General features: G+C 41.4%; 1 protein-coding gene across 1 annotated transcript in view; it reads right to left on the minus strand.

The window, feature by feature from the left end:
* The window catches only part of EFCAB6 (EF-hand calcium binding domain 6), a 100,727-nt gene continuing 78,323 nt past the window's right edge, over nt 1-22,404 (minus strand). Inside the window, exons 22-28 of the mRNA XM_026054269.1 lie at nt 19,951-20,139; nt 11,011-11,226; nt 7,434-7,661; nt 5,921-6,098; nt 4,880-5,064; nt 2,515-2,664; nt 1-382 (exon numbers count right to left, since the gene is read on the minus strand). Coding sequence (XP_025910054.1) covers nt 260-382; nt 2,515-2,664; nt 4,880-5,064; nt 5,921-6,098; nt 7,434-7,661; nt 11,011-11,226; nt 19,951-20,139 — 1,269 coding nt within the window. The 3' untranslated portion in view covers nt 1-259. The remainder of the gene's footprint in view (nt 383-2,514; nt 2,665-4,879; nt 5,065-5,920; nt 6,099-7,433; nt 7,662-11,010; nt 11,227-19,950; nt 20,140-22,404) is intronic.

Below are 22,404 nucleotides of genomic sequence, written 5' to 3' on the forward strand. Positions count from 1 at the left end.
GGAAGCATTATTTTGACACTGCTAATTGTTGTCTTTTTCTTTTTTGATAAATGGATTATGCAGAATTAATTCCCTCACTATGTAGATTTAATCCACAACATAAGACCACTCTGTCAGAATTGTTAAGTATTTTGAGGTATCTAATGAATAGATACAAAAAATGTCATACTCAATTCATTTATTAGTTTGAAATTTGAAAATATAAATCAGTCACTCTTTTTATCTACTTTATCTATAGCTTCCTGCATTTGACCAAATCCTACTGCAAAAATGCCCGGAGAAATTCATTATAGGATATTTTTGAAGACAGGGTTTTATCATAATATTCCAAGATGTTAAACAACTCTTCTTCAGTTAGGTTAATGCTGTACTCACGAAGAACCTGCAAAAGACAAAAACAATACAATTGATTCCAGTGCTCTGGATTAGCAAAGGGGGAAAAAAAACAGTTTATGTCACTAAAATTTCTTTAAAAATAGCTTGGTGATTCAGCTCTACTAAGTCTTAGGTTACTCAGAGTGTCTGCAAATCAAACCTTCCCTTTTATCTCTTAGTTTTCCAGTGCTGATATTGTCTCCATGGGATGCATTCCCCAAGTCCGCATACACAAGGCTTTTGCCCACCAGCTAAATGTCACTTGGGTAAAGAAGGCATTTTGGAAATGGGTAGCACCCTTGTGCCTCGAAGCTGATTTACAGAAGTACATATTTGAAAGGCTTTCATTACTACAAGCAGATGGGACCAAGAGGCAGAAAAATCTTCTTTTCTACCCACCTTGAATGATCTACAGTCTTTGCATCCAGAGTAACAGAGGGAATAATCCAGTTCCTCAAATAAATGTAGGCACAGTAGTAATGTCCATAGGCACTGTGGGCCTTTAATGCTCCTGAGACTCAGCCCACAAGCACTCGTTCTCAACTCACCCATGAGCACTCAACTTGAACATGGAGCATCTGGCTCAGCAGATGCCAAAAGCCAAGTTAGATACCTGCCTCTTTCAAAAATACCACCCAGTGCATTTTGCAGCACATAACAGATTTAAATGTCCAGCCACCAATGCTCTGCCACAAAAGGCAAATACTGTGCTAATTTCTGAGGATTACATGTGGCTGGGTTTATGTGCACTTGGGAACTTTGGTCCCCAAAGCTACCATCGACCTCTGCCAATGTGTCTTCGAGTGCTGTGCAAATTGTCATTGATTTTCTATCACACTCAGATTAGTTTCCACCTTTCTCTCATAACTGAGCATCTGAAGCTGCCTTGGGGTTCCCTTGTAGAAAAAATAGCCACAATAGTAGTGCTACGGAAGGTTGCACCACGTTAACTTTCATGCTTCAGTACATTAAGTTAATTGGGAAATAAAGGGATTCATATCCTCTGCAAATCATTTGCTGTCTTGTTCAATAGCAAATAAAAAACTTTGTGGTAGCCACTGATTGCTTCTGGATCTAGATCCACGTGGAGGTTATTTTGTTGGCTGTTTTTCTTGTATGTGTGTGTTGCTTAAAACATGTTTAGGAGACTTGATTTCCAAGTCATCGACACTGCTTTAACTAGAAATAGTAATCATTATATGTGCTAGAGAAGCATAGCATTTAGAAGGAAATGCAACAGGTCTGATCTTCCCTCCTGCCCCCTGAATGGGGCCTGCTGAGGCAGTACCTAAGCRGGCAGAAAGGTGCAGTGATGGACACAGAGCCTCCAGCATGAAGTCAGTATAAGTGCCCGGATACATCTTGCTCCTCAGCCTTCATAAACGGGTGAGGAGGTATAGAGACTTCAGCTATGTGGTGGGGCCAGAGCACATTGTGTTCCCACTAAATCTAAAGWAGTAAAGAGGCCTTAGAGGTCACAGGTCTTAGAGTGGTTCTGAATGATTTGCCCTCTGGGACGGAGTATCCTGTCCACTCGCTGATGGTTCTTCAAAGCAGCCGTGATACCAAGTGTTGTCCCAACAGATGCAGCATTACATGCATTTAAGGCCCTATGTGATTTTTTTTTCTTGCAATTGAATTGGAAAGATTTTAAATTGCAACAGCCTGAGATGATTATTCCTAGCTAAAGCAATGTCAAAGACTTTGAAATCAGTAAGGCTGAGGGTCCTCTTGGTTCCAGATGAACAAACAGTTCCCAGTTCAAGCATTACAGGAGGGTTTTTGCTGCTTGATGAGTTGCGATCTATCAGAAAGACATGGGGGATTCATTCAATGCAGTAAACAACCTATTCCCTTCCCTTGTGTTGATGTAAAGTGCTTATTTCAACTCTTCATAGAGACAGATTTCTCATTTCTATCATCTAAGATGCTGCTGCGGGTCCCCACCAAGACACCAGTGCTCAGGGAGGTATGTGGACAGAGACTACTCTGAGTAATTACCAGAGCTAAAATCACAGGCAGAAGCCGGGGTGACTTTATATACTCCAGGCCAGGACCAATTTGCACAAAGCTTTCAGTTAGGAAGGTTSGATTACACTACTGTAATTGTCCAGCTGTTCATTGATAAATGAAACTTACTTGTCTAAAATCTGGAATATTTAACAATCCCGTCCGACTTTCATCATAGGACTTAAAAGTTCGCCTCATTGGTCTCCAGCAGTGCAGGATCTGGGGTTGAATTCTCAGCATCGCACTGAAGAACGTTGTGGTTTGTGGTCCAGGACTCAGCTGGCAAAGTTGGGTGAGAAAGACTGGCATTTACCAACATCAGGAACACAAATGGGCATGAAAATAATGCAGAATGAAAGATGCCAGCAGGAAATAGCAACCAAACCTGTGATAGGCCACTGTATACTCGTTTACAAATTATTACAAGATACTGTTTACACAAGATTTATTTTAACTTATTTTAAAATTCTTGGGAAGTGCAGATGATACACTTACTTAAACCCTGTCAAAATCCTAACTTTTTTTATTTGAAACTGATTCTGAGGGCAAAGTTACTTCTAGGATCTCAGTGTTTTCACACGTATTACACTTGTCCTTGTTTGAACTTGCTCTTTCAGTCATTCACAGTTCTCTGAGGTGTTCATTTCTTAGAGTGATTTTCTTGCTATAAAGTGACTGAATGCATAAGCCAACTGTTAGAGCAGCAGAGTATTTAAGAAAAGCAAAACACCACTATATGTTTTTCCTAGCACATAAAATACCTTGTGATTAATTTTTGAACATTCCCACAGTTTGATAGCTGGAACATAGAGCTAAGTTCATTGGGAAGTGTCTCTATTGTGTTAGCCTTACTGAAGTCATTACATTGTTGAACCTTGAACACACRAAGTGTGAAGCTATTAATTACAGCAAAATTTGTTCCACTTGTACCATGCCCTAAGACGTGGGTTATGGGCAAGGGACTTTGGCAAAAGTCTGCAAGCCTTCATCATCCTGCAAGGTCTCAGCCTCTTGTACTGCCCTCTCTGTCTCGAGCTCCATCTCCATCTCCCTCCATACTCCCCTGGTGTTATTATAGTAATATGATTAAGTCAACAGCATCCCATTTGTGCCAGTTGYTCAAGCTGCTGGCATCTCTACAGATGTCTCGGTGTGGAGGAAATGCACAGTTGCTTTTACACATCTGCTACCTGCCACCCAGAATACTGATTCTCTCATGCTTTTGAGAAAGAGTTGTGCCTGCCACCACAAAAAAAAAAAAAAAAAAAAAAAAAAAAAAAAAAAAAAAAAAGGTTTTATTTGTTTTTATTATTCCTTTTGATGCAAGTCTATATGCTTATTTGGCTGAGCAATCTATGAGGAAATTTCACTTTGAATATTACATTCTATGCTCAGAACTTGGATTGAGCTCTTCACTATGTTTTCTGAATAGAATAAATAAAACAAAAATTATTTGAGACTACAGCACAGGGACTTAAAAATTACTGCTTTATGCATCCCAGCATGCCAGGATGGAATTTTACAGCAACACGTTTGTGTATAAAAGAAGTCTTATGCAAGATAATGAAGTTCTTTGATGCAAAACTTAATAGTTTTACCTTACTCTCCCTACTGGCAGTGAATACTTGATAATTCCTAATGATACTCTCTTCCTACCTTGGTAGCAATCTGTTCCACAGCTGAAAACAGTTCCATAATGTAATTTCTCCATAAAATGCTGCTACTAACCATATCTAAGCTAATTAGGCACAGTCAGAAACAGCCTAAAAATGCAGCAGGTTTGCTGAATGAGCAGATTTGGAATCTGGCACTGTTTCTACTTCATATCTTGGGTGGGCACAGCTACCAAGCTCTTCTTTTCTGGGCCAGGAGACCCACATTTYGACACCTCTTCTGATCTTTCCTGCCCTACACTTGTCCCAAGGGCAGAGGGAATGAGTTCACGTGCAGCTGGACTCTTTTGCCTCTTCCTTGCAGCTTGTGGAGAGGGGGTGTGTGGCAAGGATGCTGCAAGTGTCTGCTGACTAGTCACGGCTATTAGATATTTTTTAGAGACCATTGACAACAGGGCAAGGGAGAGTTTCCTCTGAGCTTTTCTTATGTGCCCAGTGTGGAGCTGAGGCAATACCTGCCCCTGGCAGTACCTGCAGCTGCAGCTGTCCCAGGAGATTTCCACTGCAATTTTTATTGCTAGTTGACTTAGCTAAAAGTCTGGTAGAACTTCAGCTCTTGTGTTTTCTAACTATTATCCAAGTTTTAGCRAATATATCATATACCCTTGATAGGCAGAGCATGATCACAAGGAGTTAAATGCTGTAGATGAAGGGGACACTAAATGAATATTATTATTGAATAGGAGATAAGATTAAATAGAAGAATGTTGGAAAGTCCCTGTACGAGGTGACAGTAGACTCAAGTCATGAAATATTCTGTCACTGCAGGAAAAYTGGAAATAAACAAACAAACCCTTAATTTTTAAAAGCTTCGTATATACCGGTATTTGTGGTTTCTGTATAATCATCCTTTGTAGCAGGGTGGTTTCCTTTGGCTTTAAAAACAAGATGCAGCTCTGAAGGAGGTTACAATATGCAAATTTTCCATTATTCCTCAAATCATATTTTGTGGTTATTTGTTTGATTTCGTCTTCACTTAAATCTAACTCAAACTTCTCTGCTATATCTGGAGTAAAAGAAATGCAAAAAAAAATCCATTTTGTCACTCTTAAAAATAGCCAACCATTGCATTTAATTGGCAAGTTTTACTGAGGGTATAGTGGCAGGCCCTCAGTGCCTGCAGCACGAACACATTATGCACGTCTTCAGCTATGCAGAGCTACTTGCATATGTTCATGATTACAGGCATGGCAATTCACATCGAACAAGGTCTTAGCTGATTGATAACACGCTATTTTAAATGCACAAGAGGTACTTTTTGTATTAACTGCAGTAAAAGTTCTCGTAAGTTGATAACATGTTCTTATACCTGAGTCTTTACAATSGATCATTCAGGTGCATACTGTCTTATTACATGGGCAAATGTCCTTTATGAAGGCATTGGGAAAGCCGTCCCAATGGCAGAGAGAGGAGCAGAAGGGCAGCATAGCTCAGCTCTTGCAAGGGCAAAATCCAGGGTCCTTTGAAATTAGCAGGCCCTTAGCCACCAATATCAGTGCAGCCAGGATTTCACCATAAAGCACATGCAAGCACATAAGGGAACAGCCTGGTAAATGTATATGTATTCACATCTCCCGAGTCTACAGAGGACTCATATGTTAGGAAGTTGATCAGTCATCCTGTATCTATGCCATGAATACCAACTGACAAAGCCACATTCTCCTTTCCTAGGGAATAGCTAATTCTGAGTCTAAATGTGTGGCATCTAAGGCTGCTTTTATTCCAGTTCTGCTATAGCAGGATGGAGCAGTCATGCAGTGGATGCCACTTGCTAGGGACCAGATGTTCCTATGGCTGAGACACCAGAAAGAAAATGAAATACATCTTAGAATGAATAAAATGTGTTTCAGATGGTAACAAACCTAGGAAGTCTGACACTGGGATTTCTCCTTTCTTGTGGACATCCTTCTCTTTGCACTCTTTCAGTATTCTTCTCCAGGAATGCTTGATTTTCTTTCTTATCTTATTTTCTATTGGTTCACAGTTAAGGACAGGTCCAGAACATGTTGCAGTTGTCTGAGGACGGCTGGATGCTGGTGTCTAAAAGAAGGAGATAATACTAATTTTTCTTCCCAGGCTTTATTGGTTATGTTGAAAAAAACACCAAATGACAAATGTCTAATTCTAGCCTTCCATATTGAAGTTTATAGTATTTCCCAATGCTTCCTTAGGGACTTCACTGAGGCCCTGCACACCTTCCCATGCAGTGCTGCCAGGGCACCTGGTCACTCAGCATCCCATTCAGGCTGGCCACAGGCTTTCCAACAGCCATGAATTTTAGGAGAGCTGGGTTGTGGTGTCCAATCTAGCAGACACTGAGAGCAATGAGGAATTTTCTATTGCCTTCCACARGGATTAGGTCAGAGCATGAAGGATGTGTGTAACTAACTGCTTGGCTTTTTAAGAAAGAACCTACAGGTAATGCAATAATTTAGCTACCAGTGGGCTGTTTAGACCTGCCCTCCTGACAAGCTCTCTGTTTCTTTAAATTGTTCAATCCATTATTTCTTTTTCAATAGCTAAACATCTCATGMAGGAGTAGGAAGAAAAATCCAAGAGTGTTCAGAGCACTGAATTATTCTAAATCTTGTATTTTCTGTTGTAAGCTTGGAGATAGCCAAAGAACATGGAATACATAGGGCAACCACAAGGAGGAGATTTCATTTTTATGCCTGTCACGATTTCCTCACCTTTCTGTGAATYCTACTACTCCTGGAAGATGGACGTTCAGGCAACCTGTGTGATTCCTTGACATGAACTATAGATACAGAGGCAAAGCTGAAGAAAAGCTACAGCCTTCCTAGACCACTTCTCTTGTCTCTCACAGATTGTTGCCAGTTAGACTATGAGCCAATAACAGCTGCAATGTGTCACCCACCAGAAGGCAGAGCAAGACCATGAGAACGTTCTTGGACAGGCCAGCAAAGACCATGTGGAAAACAGCAACTACCCAGCTTGCCCAGCTTTGGCAGATGACCACAGGTTTACATTTGTTGGGCTTCTTTTGCAGTTATTCAGCCTTGGAAACTTCATCTGTTTATTTTTTTCTCATAAAAAATGACTGCTTAAATAGGTTTATTGTAARTGTTATTTGCAATACCACTCTGGTATGAGTAAAGTAATAGAGAATGTTACTGGTATAAACTTAAATAAATCCTTTGACTAAAGTGGAGTTGCAGCATTTGGCCTCATTTTTGTCATTGTAATACAGTTTTGCAAATTACTGCCCTTATTAACAGGTGTTTGCTTGAGATATTTTTTTGCCTGATCTCATGGACAATTAACAGAAATGCTTTCGCTGAGTTCACAGGCATTCTTTTCAGCCTATGCACAGAAATGAAAATCCAGAAAACTCCTAAAGTGTCTGTCACTTACTTTTCCTTGCTCTCCCAGAGAAGGTGACGTCTTGGGACGTTCAGGCTGAGATGATACCTGTAACTCCAGCACGGTACCGGTAACGGGCCTSGTACAAGACGCAGAACTGCTTGTGCTGGAAGCGCTCGATGGCATCGCTCCAAGGTCTGGGCTGAACTTCTTCAAAAAGTCTTGGTACTTCAACCGCCCATGAGCATTGACATCTACTGTGTTCCAAAGATTTTCAAACTAATGGAGAAGCAAAATATGACTTTTGTAAATGATAGTTTAAAAAATGAGAAACTAGAATCCCTGTATGCACTAAACATAGGACAAAACATATCGAAAAGAAAGGGAGAAGATGGCCCTAGGAATAGAGGAATCCTAGAGTCCATCTTATTAAAAGGAATCCTAGGGTCCATCTTATTAAAAAAATGTCTTATTCTCTGCAGAAACCTACATAAGGCAATGAAAGCAATGAGAAAGGGATTTCTGCAAACATTTTTAATTGAATTGGGCCCTTAGTAAGCTATTTAAATGACTAAACRTTGTGCTTAGATGTAGTAACTGAGCTGCAGTCTGGAAGAGGAATGTTTTAATATGATGTGTAAATCAAATACATGGCGCACCGAAATCCTGTCTAAGTCTCATTGTGGCAAATTTCTCATGCTATCAGGTGCACCTCAGTTCTACAGCCATCTCAACAGGAACATTCCTCAATGAGGAACATTCAGATTCCTCASTTATTGTATTTGCCTCACCAATTTATTTCACCCTGAGGGCAAAAATGAATCCGCGCAAAAGAACACAGCAGGAAATCTTTACAGCCTATAGAATCATACATATATAGTGACAAAATATTGTCAGGAACTCTACCTCTGCAGTACAGACTGCCCGTGGAAGACCTAGGAGGGTTTCTGATAGCCTTATTTCTGTTGCTTGAAGCACCTTGCAAGGGCAGGGGGCACAGCGCGGCGCAGGTCCCGTCCCTTCATGGTCACCTATGGAATTCTAAGGATGGAGTGTGCTGATCTTCCCCGGAATAGCACTTTATTCCTTAAGTAGCCACACTGAATTAAATGGGACTACTCATGATACAGGCCAATAATCAAAGCCAGGATTATCACAGTCTGCCCTTAAATGAGCTGCGCTGATTCTGTGAGCGCTTCAGGAGTCATCAGTATGCCTTTTTAGGGCCTTCATTATTGATTTTTAATATAAATCTAATTGGGAACTTCAGATTGCTTTTGATTTCATCTTTTTCAGCGGAGACTTAAACCCTAAAGGAAACTAGTCACCTCTTTAATGCCTGTGCCAAGTTGCAGTCAAACTTCAAAGGGCAAAGGATACATTCTGAGTTTCCTTTTAACTTGTCCCCCGTTGGCCTGGCTGCTGCCACATTATGAATTATAAACAATCCCATTTTACACTCGTGATTATACTTCACYCTTCACACGAGGAACTCAAAGTGCTCTGCAGACTTCAATTAAATGGAACAATACCCCCGATGAGCTGGGTTAGCTGCAGTGAGTGACTCTTCCAGCACCCAAGGAAATGTAGCCAGTTGGGGGGCTGCAAATAGCGGTAGTAGTAGCAGTAGTTCAAGCAGGGAGGAAGAAAGTGCCAGTAATGGAAAGGGGGATTTTGGTGGGCAGGATATTAATAAACACCTCAGCTTCTGGAAAAGGTCCCAGGATTGTGAGCCTAACGTCAGGGATATCAGGGATATCAAATATTATCGGGGATAAACTCTTCATGCACAACTCTGCAGAGACTCCCACTGAGCCTTGCTAATAACTGAGTATCACTCAGGAAAGGATAAGAGGAGGCATCTGCTGTGTGCGGTGACAACAGCCCCAACAGCAGGGTTTGGGATTAGCGGTGGCAAAGCCCGTGCCCAGGCTGGAAGGCTCTCCTGGGGCATCTTCATGTACATCTACGTCGGCGTATCTTTGAGAGGCCTGTCAAAATCAAAATATCTCTGGAGATACGGCGCTTGAGTCGCACTCACACAGAGGCTGCTGCTTATATAAATGAGATTCCTCAGGCCGGCATCTAGTTGCTATCATGGATGACAGTTTCTACTGTTTTTTTGTTTTTTCCTTCACTTCTCTGAGGTCCTTTAAGTGTAAAATAGCTCCTACTTCCCTTCTTTGGGGCATAATGTAGACACAATCTAGTCTGGAGGACTTCCAAAGAAATAAAAGAAAACCTAAGAGATTTGTCCTAACTCTGTGTGGAGTCTGTGGATTCTCCTAGGCCAGAGCTCAGCTGTGAGCTCAGTCTGGACTCCCTGACTCAGTCTTTTTCAAGGGGGAGGAATGAGTATAACCAATTTTTCACCTAAGTTTTAACTTGGTGTTGATGCTCTAGGCTCAGATATGGCACTTGTATCTGGTGTCTCACCAAAAGCAGGATGGTTAGGGCTACAGCACAGAGGCCATTTGTTCTTTTTTTTGTGATTTTCAAGGGAGACATGGAAAACACTCTGATTTTTTTTCAATGCTTTAATCTGCATCTTCTCGACTGCATTGTGCTGCCTGATAATACAGCAGATTGTGCAATCACATTTCTGTAAGCAGGCCCCACTCTTGCCTGCGACATATAGTCCAAGTTGCTAGGTGGGCAGTAGAGAGCCAAGCAATGGATCTGCAGTGAGCAAAGCACTGCAATAGTTTTCTGTGCTGCAGCCATGCAAGTGGGTCTGGGGGCTCCGTGTCTTTCAGTCTGCTGCCAAGTGACACTGCCACTGCCAAGTGACACTGATACTGTGCTGAACACGAAGGTTAGAGCGCTGTTGGGCAAAAACTGAAATCTCCTAGCCAAGGTCCCTTCTGGTTTATTATTCTTCGGACTAGGAAAAATCACACTGAGACAGCGTTAACAAAGACTTTAACAAAAAAGGTTTCTTTCATCCTAAGCTCAGCAGAAACAGGCTCCTATGAAAGACCAGCCCTCAGGCTCCCCTGACATTAGCACTGGGCATGTCAGATAGTTTRTACTGCCAGATGTATGTCATGACAAGTCCCTCAAGATAAACTCAAGAGTACAGAAGCTCTGCTGMGGCTGATCCAGGGGAATCTGGATGCAGGCACGTCACTGAGAGGTGGCCAGGAAATGTCAAACACTTGYCCCTTTCTTTGTCCAAGGGAAGAGGCCAAAAGAGCTGCTAAGAAAAAGGGATTTGCATCAGATCCCCATGGAAGTGCTTTTAATTCCATGCTGAGTGTGCTTTCCTCYCCATCAACTAAAAGCAAATGGGCTTAAAACTGAAAAAAAATACTAAGTACCCAGCTATGGGGCTAGTGGAAGAGAGCTTTAATTCACACTTAGCTATTAGCAATAGTATCTCCGTGACTTTGTTTCAGAAAGCCTATGGTTATCATAGTTCCCAACTGTACTCAGAGACAACAAAAAAGCTCATCTCCCACAAACGTAACAACAAATGTTCCTGCAGTGATAGTCTTAAAACATCTTCATTTCATCCCAACTGTTAAACTGCTTGCCTACATTCAACACTATGCAAACACATTCCTACAGCCACACACAATTTACCCGGCAGTACACTTAACACCACCAAATAAAATAGCTTTCTTACCTGTTCTTCAGTCAGCAGCAGCAAATGCCGTTTGCAAATATCCCAGAACTCCTCTTTAGACACCGTGTTATCTTCGGAAGAGTCAATATCCTTGAATGCTTTTGCAATGGTTTTAAAGCGAGCGGCTGCCGCTGCGTCGCGTATCTGGGAGAGGATGCCTCTCTCCGACAGCTCCCGCGAAGATTTAGGGAGGGTGACTTTTTGCCCTTCCTCGGTCTAGACAGAACATACACACGGAATCACTAATGGATCCACCAAATAAATTACCAGTGCCGRGGTGGCAGGCRGCCAGTCGGCGAGGGAAAAGGCCTYGGAGGAGGCGGCCTCGGAGATCCCGCAGGCAGTCAAACCTCCTTCCAGGAATTCTGGCTTAGACCACAAAAGAGAAAAGGGGCCATATAAAAGTAGCTAAAGGGAAGGAAAAAAAAAAAAAAGAGAGAGAGAGCTCTATAAACGAGATCCAACTGGTGACAGGCCAACAAAAGCACAGACTTCCAAGAGTGACCTACAGTTCTACAAAGGTCTAAAAAATGGGGTGAGCTTACAAAGAGCTGTTTCTCAACACAGAAAAAACAGAACTGAGTGCTAACTGGCCCAAATATCCCAAAGGTGTTCTTCTCATCTGACAAATCTTCAGCATGCAGTGAAAATCTTACTGCTTTGAAAGGGTYATCAGTCCTCAAATGAAGAAGGCAGTTATTTCCCCTTCATGACTAAGTTCCAGATGTATTTTCTGTAGTATATTTTCTATATACTTTTCTTGAAGGCTGCAAATGTACATACGTACCAGGTGGCAGTGGCTAGGTAAGTGTGCTAGTGTTAGAGCAAGATGCACACATCAACACTGCATCACCCACATCAACACATCAACACTGCATCACAACAGCAGTGAACTGCTTCGAAAATCCACCATTAAAACCCATTCACAGAATAATAGAATCATAGAATCATTCGGGTTGGAAATGGCCTTCGAGATTATCGAGCCCAACTGTATACCCTTCAACACCATACCTGCTAAACCATGTCCCTATGTGCCTCATCTGCATTCCTGACTAAATTCCCTATCACACATCCTGCAGGGGGAAAATTCACACCACAAGTAAAATCAGTCCAAGTTCACCCTGCAAGCAGAAGTAAAACTACAAAACACGTCTGCCTTGAATAAACGATTTGCAGAGTAAATCAGTACTTGGTTTTTGTATGGACATCCTGAGAACACCCAAATCCCCCAGTGCTTGCAGAAAGCTACATTTCATAAAAGTAAARTCTGTGAAGTCTAGTCAATGTTCATTTTCTACCTCCAGAAGCAGCAGCAATTTTCATTTTTTAAAGTGGAACCAAGTTTTACTTATAAAATTAGTCTCAATGGCACAATATGGAATAATAATAAAAACAAAACATATCAGAATTATGAAACAACTTGTTTTCAGAAGTGGAAGCCAACTTTCCACACAGCGCACTGCCTAAACTAAGTACATTGAACATCTTGAAAGCAGTGTTTTCATAAACACAAGTGGCAGCCGGTTTTAGCTGTGGTAACAGGACCTGCTTAACAGAAAAAAATGTTTTTGCTTCAAAGGTATTTCTTTGCAGGAGGTTAAATGTTGCTATTATATTTTATACCTCTACGTTTAAGCATATAGGCTTTGCCACCTTCCTGCTCCATGCAATATGAAATACCAAAAGAGAAACAGATGGCTTTTGGCCCTGCGCTCCCGTTTCCTTGTCACTTCTCACATGATTACTGGACAGAATGGACAAGAAAATATGTTTCTTACAGAACAACACGAAACCTGTCTCCTAATCAGAAAGACTCCGCTCTCTTCAGATGCAAATAAGACTTCTCAATATTAACCATGCTTTACATAAAACATATCAGCAGGGTAGGTATTACAGCTGTATTATTAAGAGGAGAAATATGAGAGGTGGAATTATGCAAGTAGACATGGAATCGAGTCCATGCTGTTGTCAGGAAATGAAGATTGCCAGGCACGGTGCAGCGCGGGGCACACTTTCCGTGTTTCTGACAGTCTGAGAAACTAAAAAGCCCTACATCTCTGTTTTTAATTATTCTAATAAAGCCAGAGGCTTAGGGAAATTATTATTGCCTGCAATCTTTTAAAGAAACATGCYTTGAAAGCGCAAGCTTCCCCAATTTATTTCATTTCAGGAGCTTTTTGTTTATTTCATAAGACCTCCTCCACTTTGATCTTAAAATTGYTAGAAAGTCAATATGAAAAAATGATCACTTGTTCTGCTTTCAAGCATAGACTGAAAACTGGAGAATCTTTTCTATTCAGTTATTGCATTGCATGTCTACTGTGCATTCAGTGTATGTTTATAGTTGTATTATTTAAAACACAAATAATTACCTATAGCCAAATTAACAGAACTGGAACCTAAGATTTCCCACTATGTCCTGGGGATCCAGATATTTCAGTGCCATCTCTGATGCTAACATTATACACACTGTGGGTGCATTTCTTAGCTTTGCTGTCTTGGTCTARCCTCCTGAGTGCAAGGAGTAACACGAATTAACCTACCTCTGAGCCTTGCACTTTAGGTCCAAGAAGTGCTTCCAAATCATTCATAGGAAAGCTTTACTCAGAAATAAGTGAATAAAAGGGGTTATTTCTCTTTTACCTGATTTGCTGATATTCACTGCAATTTTCTTCACTCATCCCATCAGCTCTTTTATTTACGTTGTTTCTGCATATAGAGGCCAGGCCTCTGTAGACTGCTCCTGTGGTCCACGCTATCTGCCACGCACCACCAGCCACCGCTGCCTGTGCCGGGGTCCGTGGTGGCCTCGACACTTGAGTGTCCTGCTCAGCCTCGGGATCCTAGGGAGCACCTGAGCAAGCAGGAGGCCTCTAACACCCTGTGGCTCTTCCCTGCCTTCCCACTGCTCCTACGGAGCTGGGGAGCATCTTGGGAGGACCATGCAAATCCACAGGACTGGGGAGTGCCTTGGGAAGACYATGCAAATTCACTTTCACCTCTGGTTTCACCATGATTGTGAGCATTTTGTTAGGCTTTTCTCATGAGCCACGCGAAGGAGATCGCTTGCTGCTCAAGACAGGGCTGGTTTTCTGTTSTTTAGAAAGCACAGCCTTGTGTCCTTTGCTATAAATGGCACAGTGGTGCTGATTAGTAATAAAAGAAGACTCTACCACCCACACCTGCTCAGTGAAGCTCCATTCCTGCAGCTCCTTCCTGATAGCGGAAGGCTTTTTTTATTTTATTTTAACTGTAAAGTACATCAGTGCATCACGATAAATCCCACTTTGTCTGGTTTTGTTCTCTGCCCTACCACAAATGCAACCTCCCTCCCTGTCTGGTGAAGATCAGGAAGCAAAGGTCTTGGGAAGCTGCTTACAGGAGAAGTCCACCTATTGAAAAGGGCGCATCTTCCTCTTTGCACACAAGGATGACCTTTGCCAGAAGCAATCATCCTGTTGACAGCTGATACAGGTTTAGAGGTTTGTGTGCTTAGCCCATGGACCCATCCCTAATGACAGGCATCTTCCAGTTATTTTCCGTAAAAGTTTCTTCCCTACAAACACGTGGAAGCAGCAGAGCTAGTTGCCCAAGCGTGGACTGGATCAGGAACGCACCTTGGGCTGCTGTTCACACAACTGGCAATCCAGCAGCTGGCCAGTTCTCACTTTCAGGTTCCGAATTAAAGGTTGCAGTGTTACAGAGAAGCTCATGTTTTATCACTGGGTCACAAGGAGAGCTGTATCCTCATCTGGCAATGATCAGTCTGGCTCCATTAACCTGTGTGCTGATTTATGCCTGCCAAGGATTTGATAGATGTGTGCAACAAGGGCTCGCGACATTCCACACAATTATAAATAAAAGATGAAGACTCCACTGAGGGTCATTCTATAWCGTACCACGTTCCTTTGGACCAGCTGTTTGCAAAAAGCAGATTCAGAGCCAAGGTCAAATTATCCACCAACAGGGATAGGTAGACCTATGAAACACTTCTCTTCAGATAGAAGGTAAGAGTAAAACAAGGAGTGCTCCATGCCTTCGATCAAACAAAAAAAAACCCACAAAGAAGTAGGCAAACAACACTGGGCAAGATCTGCCTGCAACTTGACTAGGGCCGTATGGTGAGAACGCAGCTAAATATTCCCAAGAAGAAGGAGCAAGCTCGGTTCAACCTAGCTTCTCTAGGTGCAACATCCAGGCCAGGTACCCAGAGCCACCAAAGGGGGACAGAGCGAGCTCCCCAGCGCAGAACTGGACCTACCATGGTGCCACAGTGACTACTCCCTACGCCCCACTGCAGTGTCCAGCGAGTCTGGACAGCAGCAGAGCGGCTGGCCCGTATGCAATATATTTTATGTCCTGGTCTCAAAACCATAATCTCTACTTTCTCCTTTCCTTCCTCTCCTGATAAATATAGAGCAACCTAGAAAGGCACCTCCATCCCAAGGAACAACTTGCTATTTTAAAATTTTGCTGTCTGCCCTTTTTTTTTTTTTTTTTTTTTTGGTGGAATTTAAATTCCAAAAGATGCATTTCAGGAGAGTTGAAATAGCTTGTCAAGGATTTTGCTTTAAGAAATGTTTTTTTTCTGCCCAGTTCTGGCTGTGGAATAGGAAACTATTGTTTCCTCCAGGTACTTTCATGGGACTGTTTTTTTGACCACTCGGAAGAAAGGAGGAAACGAAGGCACAGCTCCAGCAGGTCCTGTCACGGGAGAGGATTCCAAAACAGTTCTCCTGGCACAAGGAGGGACAACACACTGTAATGATGGGGAGAAACGATGTGTGGGAAAGAGCAGGGGCAAAGAGGGGAAACTCAAACTAGCATCACCATGGAGAAGGAACAACATGAAGTGAGAGGGATGGCTTCACCACGTAGGCTCTGCACCAGCAACGTGCCCAATGGAGATCGAGAGAGCCCCTCATCACTTTTCACCAGCAAGCAGCAGAACACAGTCCTGGAGCTCAGCCCTGGGAGGTGAGTTTTCGCTGTGACAGGCTTCAAGAAGAGATAAGTGCTTGCTGTGTTGGGGGAATCATGCAGGGCATCTGTTTGTGCTTGCTGCCGTTCTTGCCACGGAGAGGAAGCTGCCGCTCTTTCCAGAGCGGCAGCTTCCTCTCCGTGGCAAGAACGGCAGCAAGCACAAACACACACCACTGCAGCTTTGCATGCGGACAGAGMAGGTAGAACTGGCTGAAAATAAGATTCACTCAGCTGGTCAAGAAGCTACTCTGCTGAAAGAGACAGACTGCAGGAAAACGCAGAACAGAAAGCTAAATGCAAACAAAAATAGAAAATTTGGGGTAGAAACAAAAGCAAAAGGGAATTCCTGGGTTGATATTGTTCTACAATCTTTTCTGGAAAAAAAAAAAATCCTGGAAATCCAAGTGATCTCCAAATGTCATCATTTTGGATGAAATCAKCTTATCAGCTCCATTCCTGCCCTTCAAGGGGCACGAGCCATGGCCTGCTTGATCTCTCTGCCATCTCCTCAGCTTGACCCACTCTCTTTCTCCCCACTGCTGGACTTGGCAGTTCAAGATCTACTAAGCTTTCAAAAAACCACTCGGCAGCCACAGCTTCAAGGTGAAAATATTTGGCCCGATCACAAGCCCTCCTTTCCTCATGTACTCCCTAGATTTGTGCTGCTAATTCCATGTACAAACGTTGCTTTCAAGACAAGGCCAGAACTCCCTGACCAACAACTTTTAACACTCGTTCTTTAATTTTTCCCTTCCCCAAGTAAATTGGCTCACGCTAGGAAAAGACATTTGAGCATATTTTCTTTGGGGGAAGGAGGTGTCTCATTCCCAACTGGGGTGTCCATTAGGCCAGACTGTATTAGACACCTAATTTAATATATAAGAGCTCCACTTAGGCGCTCTTAATCATTAATCATCAGACTGGCAGCCAAGAAAGGTTCATGATGCAGATTCCCAGCTTCAGGCTCTGGATTTTTCACAAGTACCCTCAGAGGGTACTTGTAACCCTGGTGGTTAACAGCGTCCCACCTAAGACAAGGTCTTCACTGTTTCCTTTCTCAGCTCTTTTGCAGTTGGTTAACAGTAATGCAATTACAGTTCTTTCTTACCTGAATACTAAGCTACAATCATATTGCTTAAAATACTTTAYATTTCTTTAGTTCTATTTTTGTATGGTATAACCCTACAGAGCTGTGATTCAGTGGGAACCCTGTTCATATAARTCAGATCAGACCTACAAATGCTGCAGTGTGTTTTCCAGAGAATTCATCAGAATGTAAAGCTCATTAGAATATGTCAGAGCCATCAAAAGATCTGCACAACACATAAAGCATTTAGAAATAATTTCCGCAATATTATTTCATCTCTCCTTATTCAGCTGTTTTCTAAGCTTAAAATACAATTTAAACCAGTTTGCCTTTTGGGTTTGTGAATGTTTGCCTTTGTGGTTGTGGGTTTTATTTATGAGGTGCCATTTGAGACAAAAGTCATCCCAGGCTCATACTTTACTAGTTCAGTAAATTTTCCATACTTTAATGATCAAGCTGCATACTTTACTTGTTACTTTTTAATATACTTCAGTGATGAAATTGTATAGTGTAATGATAAGTTTTCCTAATGTGCCTGAATGAGTTGCATACCTCATTAATTTAGTTACATACTTTAGAGGCCAAAATTGTAGCATGTTTGGATGATAATTTCACAACCAGTCTTCTCTCAAAACCTGCACAGGAGCCCAGGGATAGGGGCGAACCCAGGGAGGGATGAAATTGCAAAGGTGTGGGGAATTTTGGTTTGAACTTAAATGGAAAACATGAGATTTGAGAGCATCTAGAAGCTAAAACAGCACTATGAGCCTGGTTCGTGATTGTTTCGTTTTTTAAAAAAATGTTCCCATGTAGATTAATTKGGGATTTAAATGATAGGTTTATCCCCTCTACCCCTGACGCAGCACAGAAAAGTGTTCAGGAAGAATGTGTTGCAGTAAAAGAAGTACTACAGGCTCCACTCCGTTCATGGACCAAGTGCCTCTCGAAGGATGTGAAGGTGCCTTATTTTCTTTCTTATAAGTTGAGGTGGAAAGCACTCAGGGTCTGGAAGGACCGTTAAAGAGATTTGAAGTTAAAATGTGCACTCTTGCAGAGGCTGATCCTGGGAGTGCACAGCTTGTTCAAGTTGTTATGAAGGCTTAGCACCTACTTGGAAAATGAAGAGACATTGCAGCAAAATCTTCCTCACCAAAAATAGTTTCCTGTTCTGAAGTTAGCACGTAAGCCTGCCAGTGGGTCAGTATTACAGCAAACCAGTACATTCTTAAAATAATTATATGGACATTTTATATTCCATACAATTGGTCTTTGTGCTGTAATGACTTAGTTGAAATTTACTGGAACTGTATCAGCATATAAGCAGGATAAAGGGGAAATATGGCATTTTTTTAACTTATACAAAGCATTCTAGTGTTTTACACTTGAGAACCATGTAATCTATTATATCTGTTAAGACTGCACTTTAATTTTAATAAGCTGAAAATATAAATATTTTAAAATTCCCAACTATTCTTTAAGTAACTATAATTAAATGTACTCCTGCCACTAAGGACAACGTAACAGTTGCACTACTATAAATATTAATGCTAAATTTACAGAGAATAAAATACATTTAAGCAACATTATAAAATTTTGAACGAAATTTCACTTATAATAAACACTCTGGTGAGTCTATGCCTATTGGTCACTGACACATGCATAAACTCCATGGCACAGTCCTAAGGTTATAACACATTACAAACATTTCAAAGCGCTTTATGGGTCCTCCTTCATTTGAAAACTGAAGTCTCTCTTTTTCCTCTTGTGAATCACTGAAGCCCTGCAGTTATTTAAAGCCGAGCAGACTTTTTGACTTGGATTATTAACAGACTCAGATAAGGACCTCACTGGTTTCTCAGTTCCTGCTTTATGACACAAGATTTAATTACCATATAGTTCTATACGGATTTGTTTTGCACAACATTCTGCTATTGCCATAGCAATAAAGTGCTAGGCTTTTTATATGGTTTTCCATTGGGTGATGGTTATTATTTTTCTCATTTTATTTGTGCTTCAAGCGTATATTTTGAAAGGGARGCCGAGTTACTTCTTGGAGGATAAGATGCAGGCTACCACTAAGGTTTTTTAGAACCGCTATGTAAAATGCTAGTATGTGGCTTTCACATGCTCAGCCAAATTCAGAAATGAACCACAAGGTAAACTCACTTCTACTCCTTTACACTCAGACCCACTTACCGCTGGGCAAGGCAGTCTAAGACAGCAGAAACTAGAGGAAAGGGAAGGACTGTGAAATTCAAATAGGAGAGAGTCTGCTTTAACTTGCACCTTTTGAAATGCTCCTGCTATTTACACCTGTGCTGAGGATTTCTGCACTTGTAAAAGGATGCGAGCAGGAGCTGAAGTATCTGTTCCTGCAACCTGCAACCTGCAGAAGTGAATATTCTGTCTATGACTGCAAGCAACATCTTCTCCATCCTTTGGTGTCCCGTACTTACATCTCCATATAACACCCCTTCCTGTGACATGTGCACTGCTATAACTGTTTGGCAGCACGAACCTGTTGGCCTCCCACTCCACGCACCCCTGCTCAGGCAGCACCTCACGGATGGGAGAACAAAATTCACCGGGCAAAACTCACTGGGTGTATTTGCGAATCCTACATCGTCCAGGTGGGGAATTTGGCTGTGTCTGTGATCATGCTTTCAGCTTGCCACACAGACAAACCTGTATTGACATCAGTGCAAGGGTTACCCTCGGAGAACACTTTATAAGGAGGTTAGGACTTCATGCAGTTCAAGAGGGAACAACAGAATGATAAATCAATTTACATGTTTAGTAACACAGTCACTTTTAACACATTAGATCTTATCTTTAAAAGAAGTATCTTATAGTTTGGTAGCTCTTCCTACCTCTGAGGGAAGGCTGATGTTTTTCAGGAAAATCTTCCAGTTAACTGTCAAATCCTCACAAAGTTTAAGGTTCTTGAGAAGGTGCCTAAATTGTTTGTCTGATAATTTAAAGCAGAAATGGTCAAGTATCTGTCGAAATTCCACTGTTTTAATTACCCCAGTATCTTCTTTATCAAACAGAGAAAATGCCTGAGAAGCAAAAAAAAAAAAAAAAAAAAAAAAAAAAGACATTACTTGAGAAAAGCTGAGCATTTTAAATAGGTTTCTTCCTTAGTATCCATTTAGCTGTTTACAGCTAAAAAATCTTGGAAAATCTTGAGACCTGTATACTTTTTACGTGCAGTTTTTTTATAGACAAACAGAAAATATTTACTGGAGCCCTACCTGGTAACAAATTTCTCATTGTTTTAAAAACAAGATGTACTTTCTTATGTAAGGCAAAAAAGCCTKCATTTTTGTGCTCAGTATTATGCATAATGTGCTCATAATAACRCATAAACATGCAAATAAACAATAACCTGCAGTAAGAGCAGCAGGGCTCATATAAAATATCCAAACATTGCAGAATAGGTCAAGAGAGGAAACAAAACAAATATTCGAGGGCTGCCTTAAATAATTTTTATTTAAAATATTTGTCATTAAACACCCTAGAACATATTTATTTGCCTTTTCTTACTGAAAGAAGRGCAACTGTCCTTGGCTGAGCGTGCTTGTTTTTCTCTGTGTACTCTATATGATAGGCCCTTGCTCCCATTGGAACAGCTTCAGCTCATCCTGCAGCTTTCCTCGCTCTGCTCTTGCCCTCCCTTGCACAAGCCACCCTGCCTGTCCCTCATGGGAGATCTCCAAAAGGTTCTCGGCGGGAGCAGATGAGGTTTATGACAGTTGCAGCTGCAGAGTGCTTCAGAAGCCGTAGTTAGGGAGCAGCTCAGCAGCTCACGCAAGAGCGATTGAGCTGAGTGAAAGAAGCACTGAGGTCTAGGAAAGCTGTGGTTCATGTCCCTTCTCACTCCATCTCATTGCTACCAATTTACTGTGTCCCCTTGCTTTATTCTGCCACTTATTTATAATATTGCATCTATAAATCATTGACCCCATAAATGCAAATGAATATTGCAACATTCGAAACTTCAGGTTAAAGTCCTATTAGTTTTCTAGCAAAGTAGCATATGGGCATAATACAACATATTTTATGTTTTAGTATTATAACCGTTATAAATAATGGATTTAAAGATGTATTATTTTTATGTGCATGAACCAGGCTGAGTGGTAAAATAATACTAGAATATCCTAAAGTTATTGGAAAGGAATCCTTAGAGTATTAAAGAGGATCCTATTAGGAGTTTCTTAATAAGATACTTGGATTTTCAGTAATATATTGAAGAAATTACGGAAAAAAATCACTGAGTGTGTAGTATGCACTGTACTGAAGTATGGTGAAAATGGGTGGAAAATGATTACGCTAAGCGAGATGGCCTGTCTGAACTCTTTAGCTATTTGTTATAAGCTTTCAAAGATTTGTACAAAGGTTGTGGATTGAATGTGACGGATTTTTTGAATGTAGTTGGGCTCTAGGAACTGTACTTTCAGTCCTGCCTCCTTCTAACAAAATATTTTGTTAAAAGCTTGTGCTCCTTATCACATATGTAGCAACAACTACTGTCCAAAAAATGGCTGGGTTTTTTTTTGCAATTTCTTTTGCATTTCTTTTTGCAAAAGCAAAAGAGAACTTTATATATGTCACATAAGGAAGTAAGAGAAGTTCTGCTTTTCCTCAACATGATGGACAAACTGTGGCCCTCCATGGAGAAACTAGGTTAGTCCCCAAAGTTATTTTATCCACCTRCTGCCATTTTAAAAGACCATATGGATGCTTTGTTCATGCCAGAGGTCATCTTCAAATCATACACCCAGCAGACAAAACTCCCCCATTCCCAAGACACCCAGGGATGAGAAGATAGATATTGTCCTCCAGGAAGCCTCATGTCCCCCATTAAAATTTAACAAACATTAACCCATGCTATTGATTTTATCTATTTCTTATTTTAATAATGCAGAACACAGTAAGGATTTTTTGCTTTACTGCAAAAAATTTAAGTGCCTAAATGAATATTTCAGGATTCTGTTTCATAATAAGACTATCTGGCCAAAAATGGCAAGATGACCCCAATAAGTTTATAAGCATTATAGAAGTCTCCAGACAGGGTGAAAAGAAGTTTCTTTAAAGGAACAGCATCTCCCACAGTAATATTTTTTTTCRCACCATTGACACCATTTGTGACATCTTTGTTGGAAGCCTGTGTTATATTTACCTGCATGACCGAGTCCATAGATGGAAATTTCATTGGTGAAAAGAAGAACCCAAGCCCTAGTGCTGGCACACGGTGCCTGGGAGGACCACATTGCTGGGGAATGGGAGGCAGCAAGACCAGTTTTGCAGGCAGGCAGCTACCT

The sequence above is a fragment of the Nothoprocta perdicaria genome, unplaced genomic scaffold, assembly GCF_003342845.1.
Source record: "Nothoprocta perdicaria isolate Ctin4 unplaced genomic scaffold, notPer1 scaffold_120, whole genome shotgun sequence".
Lineage (NCBI taxonomy): Eukaryota > Metazoa > Chordata > Aves > Tinamiformes > Tinamidae > Nothoprocta > Nothoprocta perdicaria.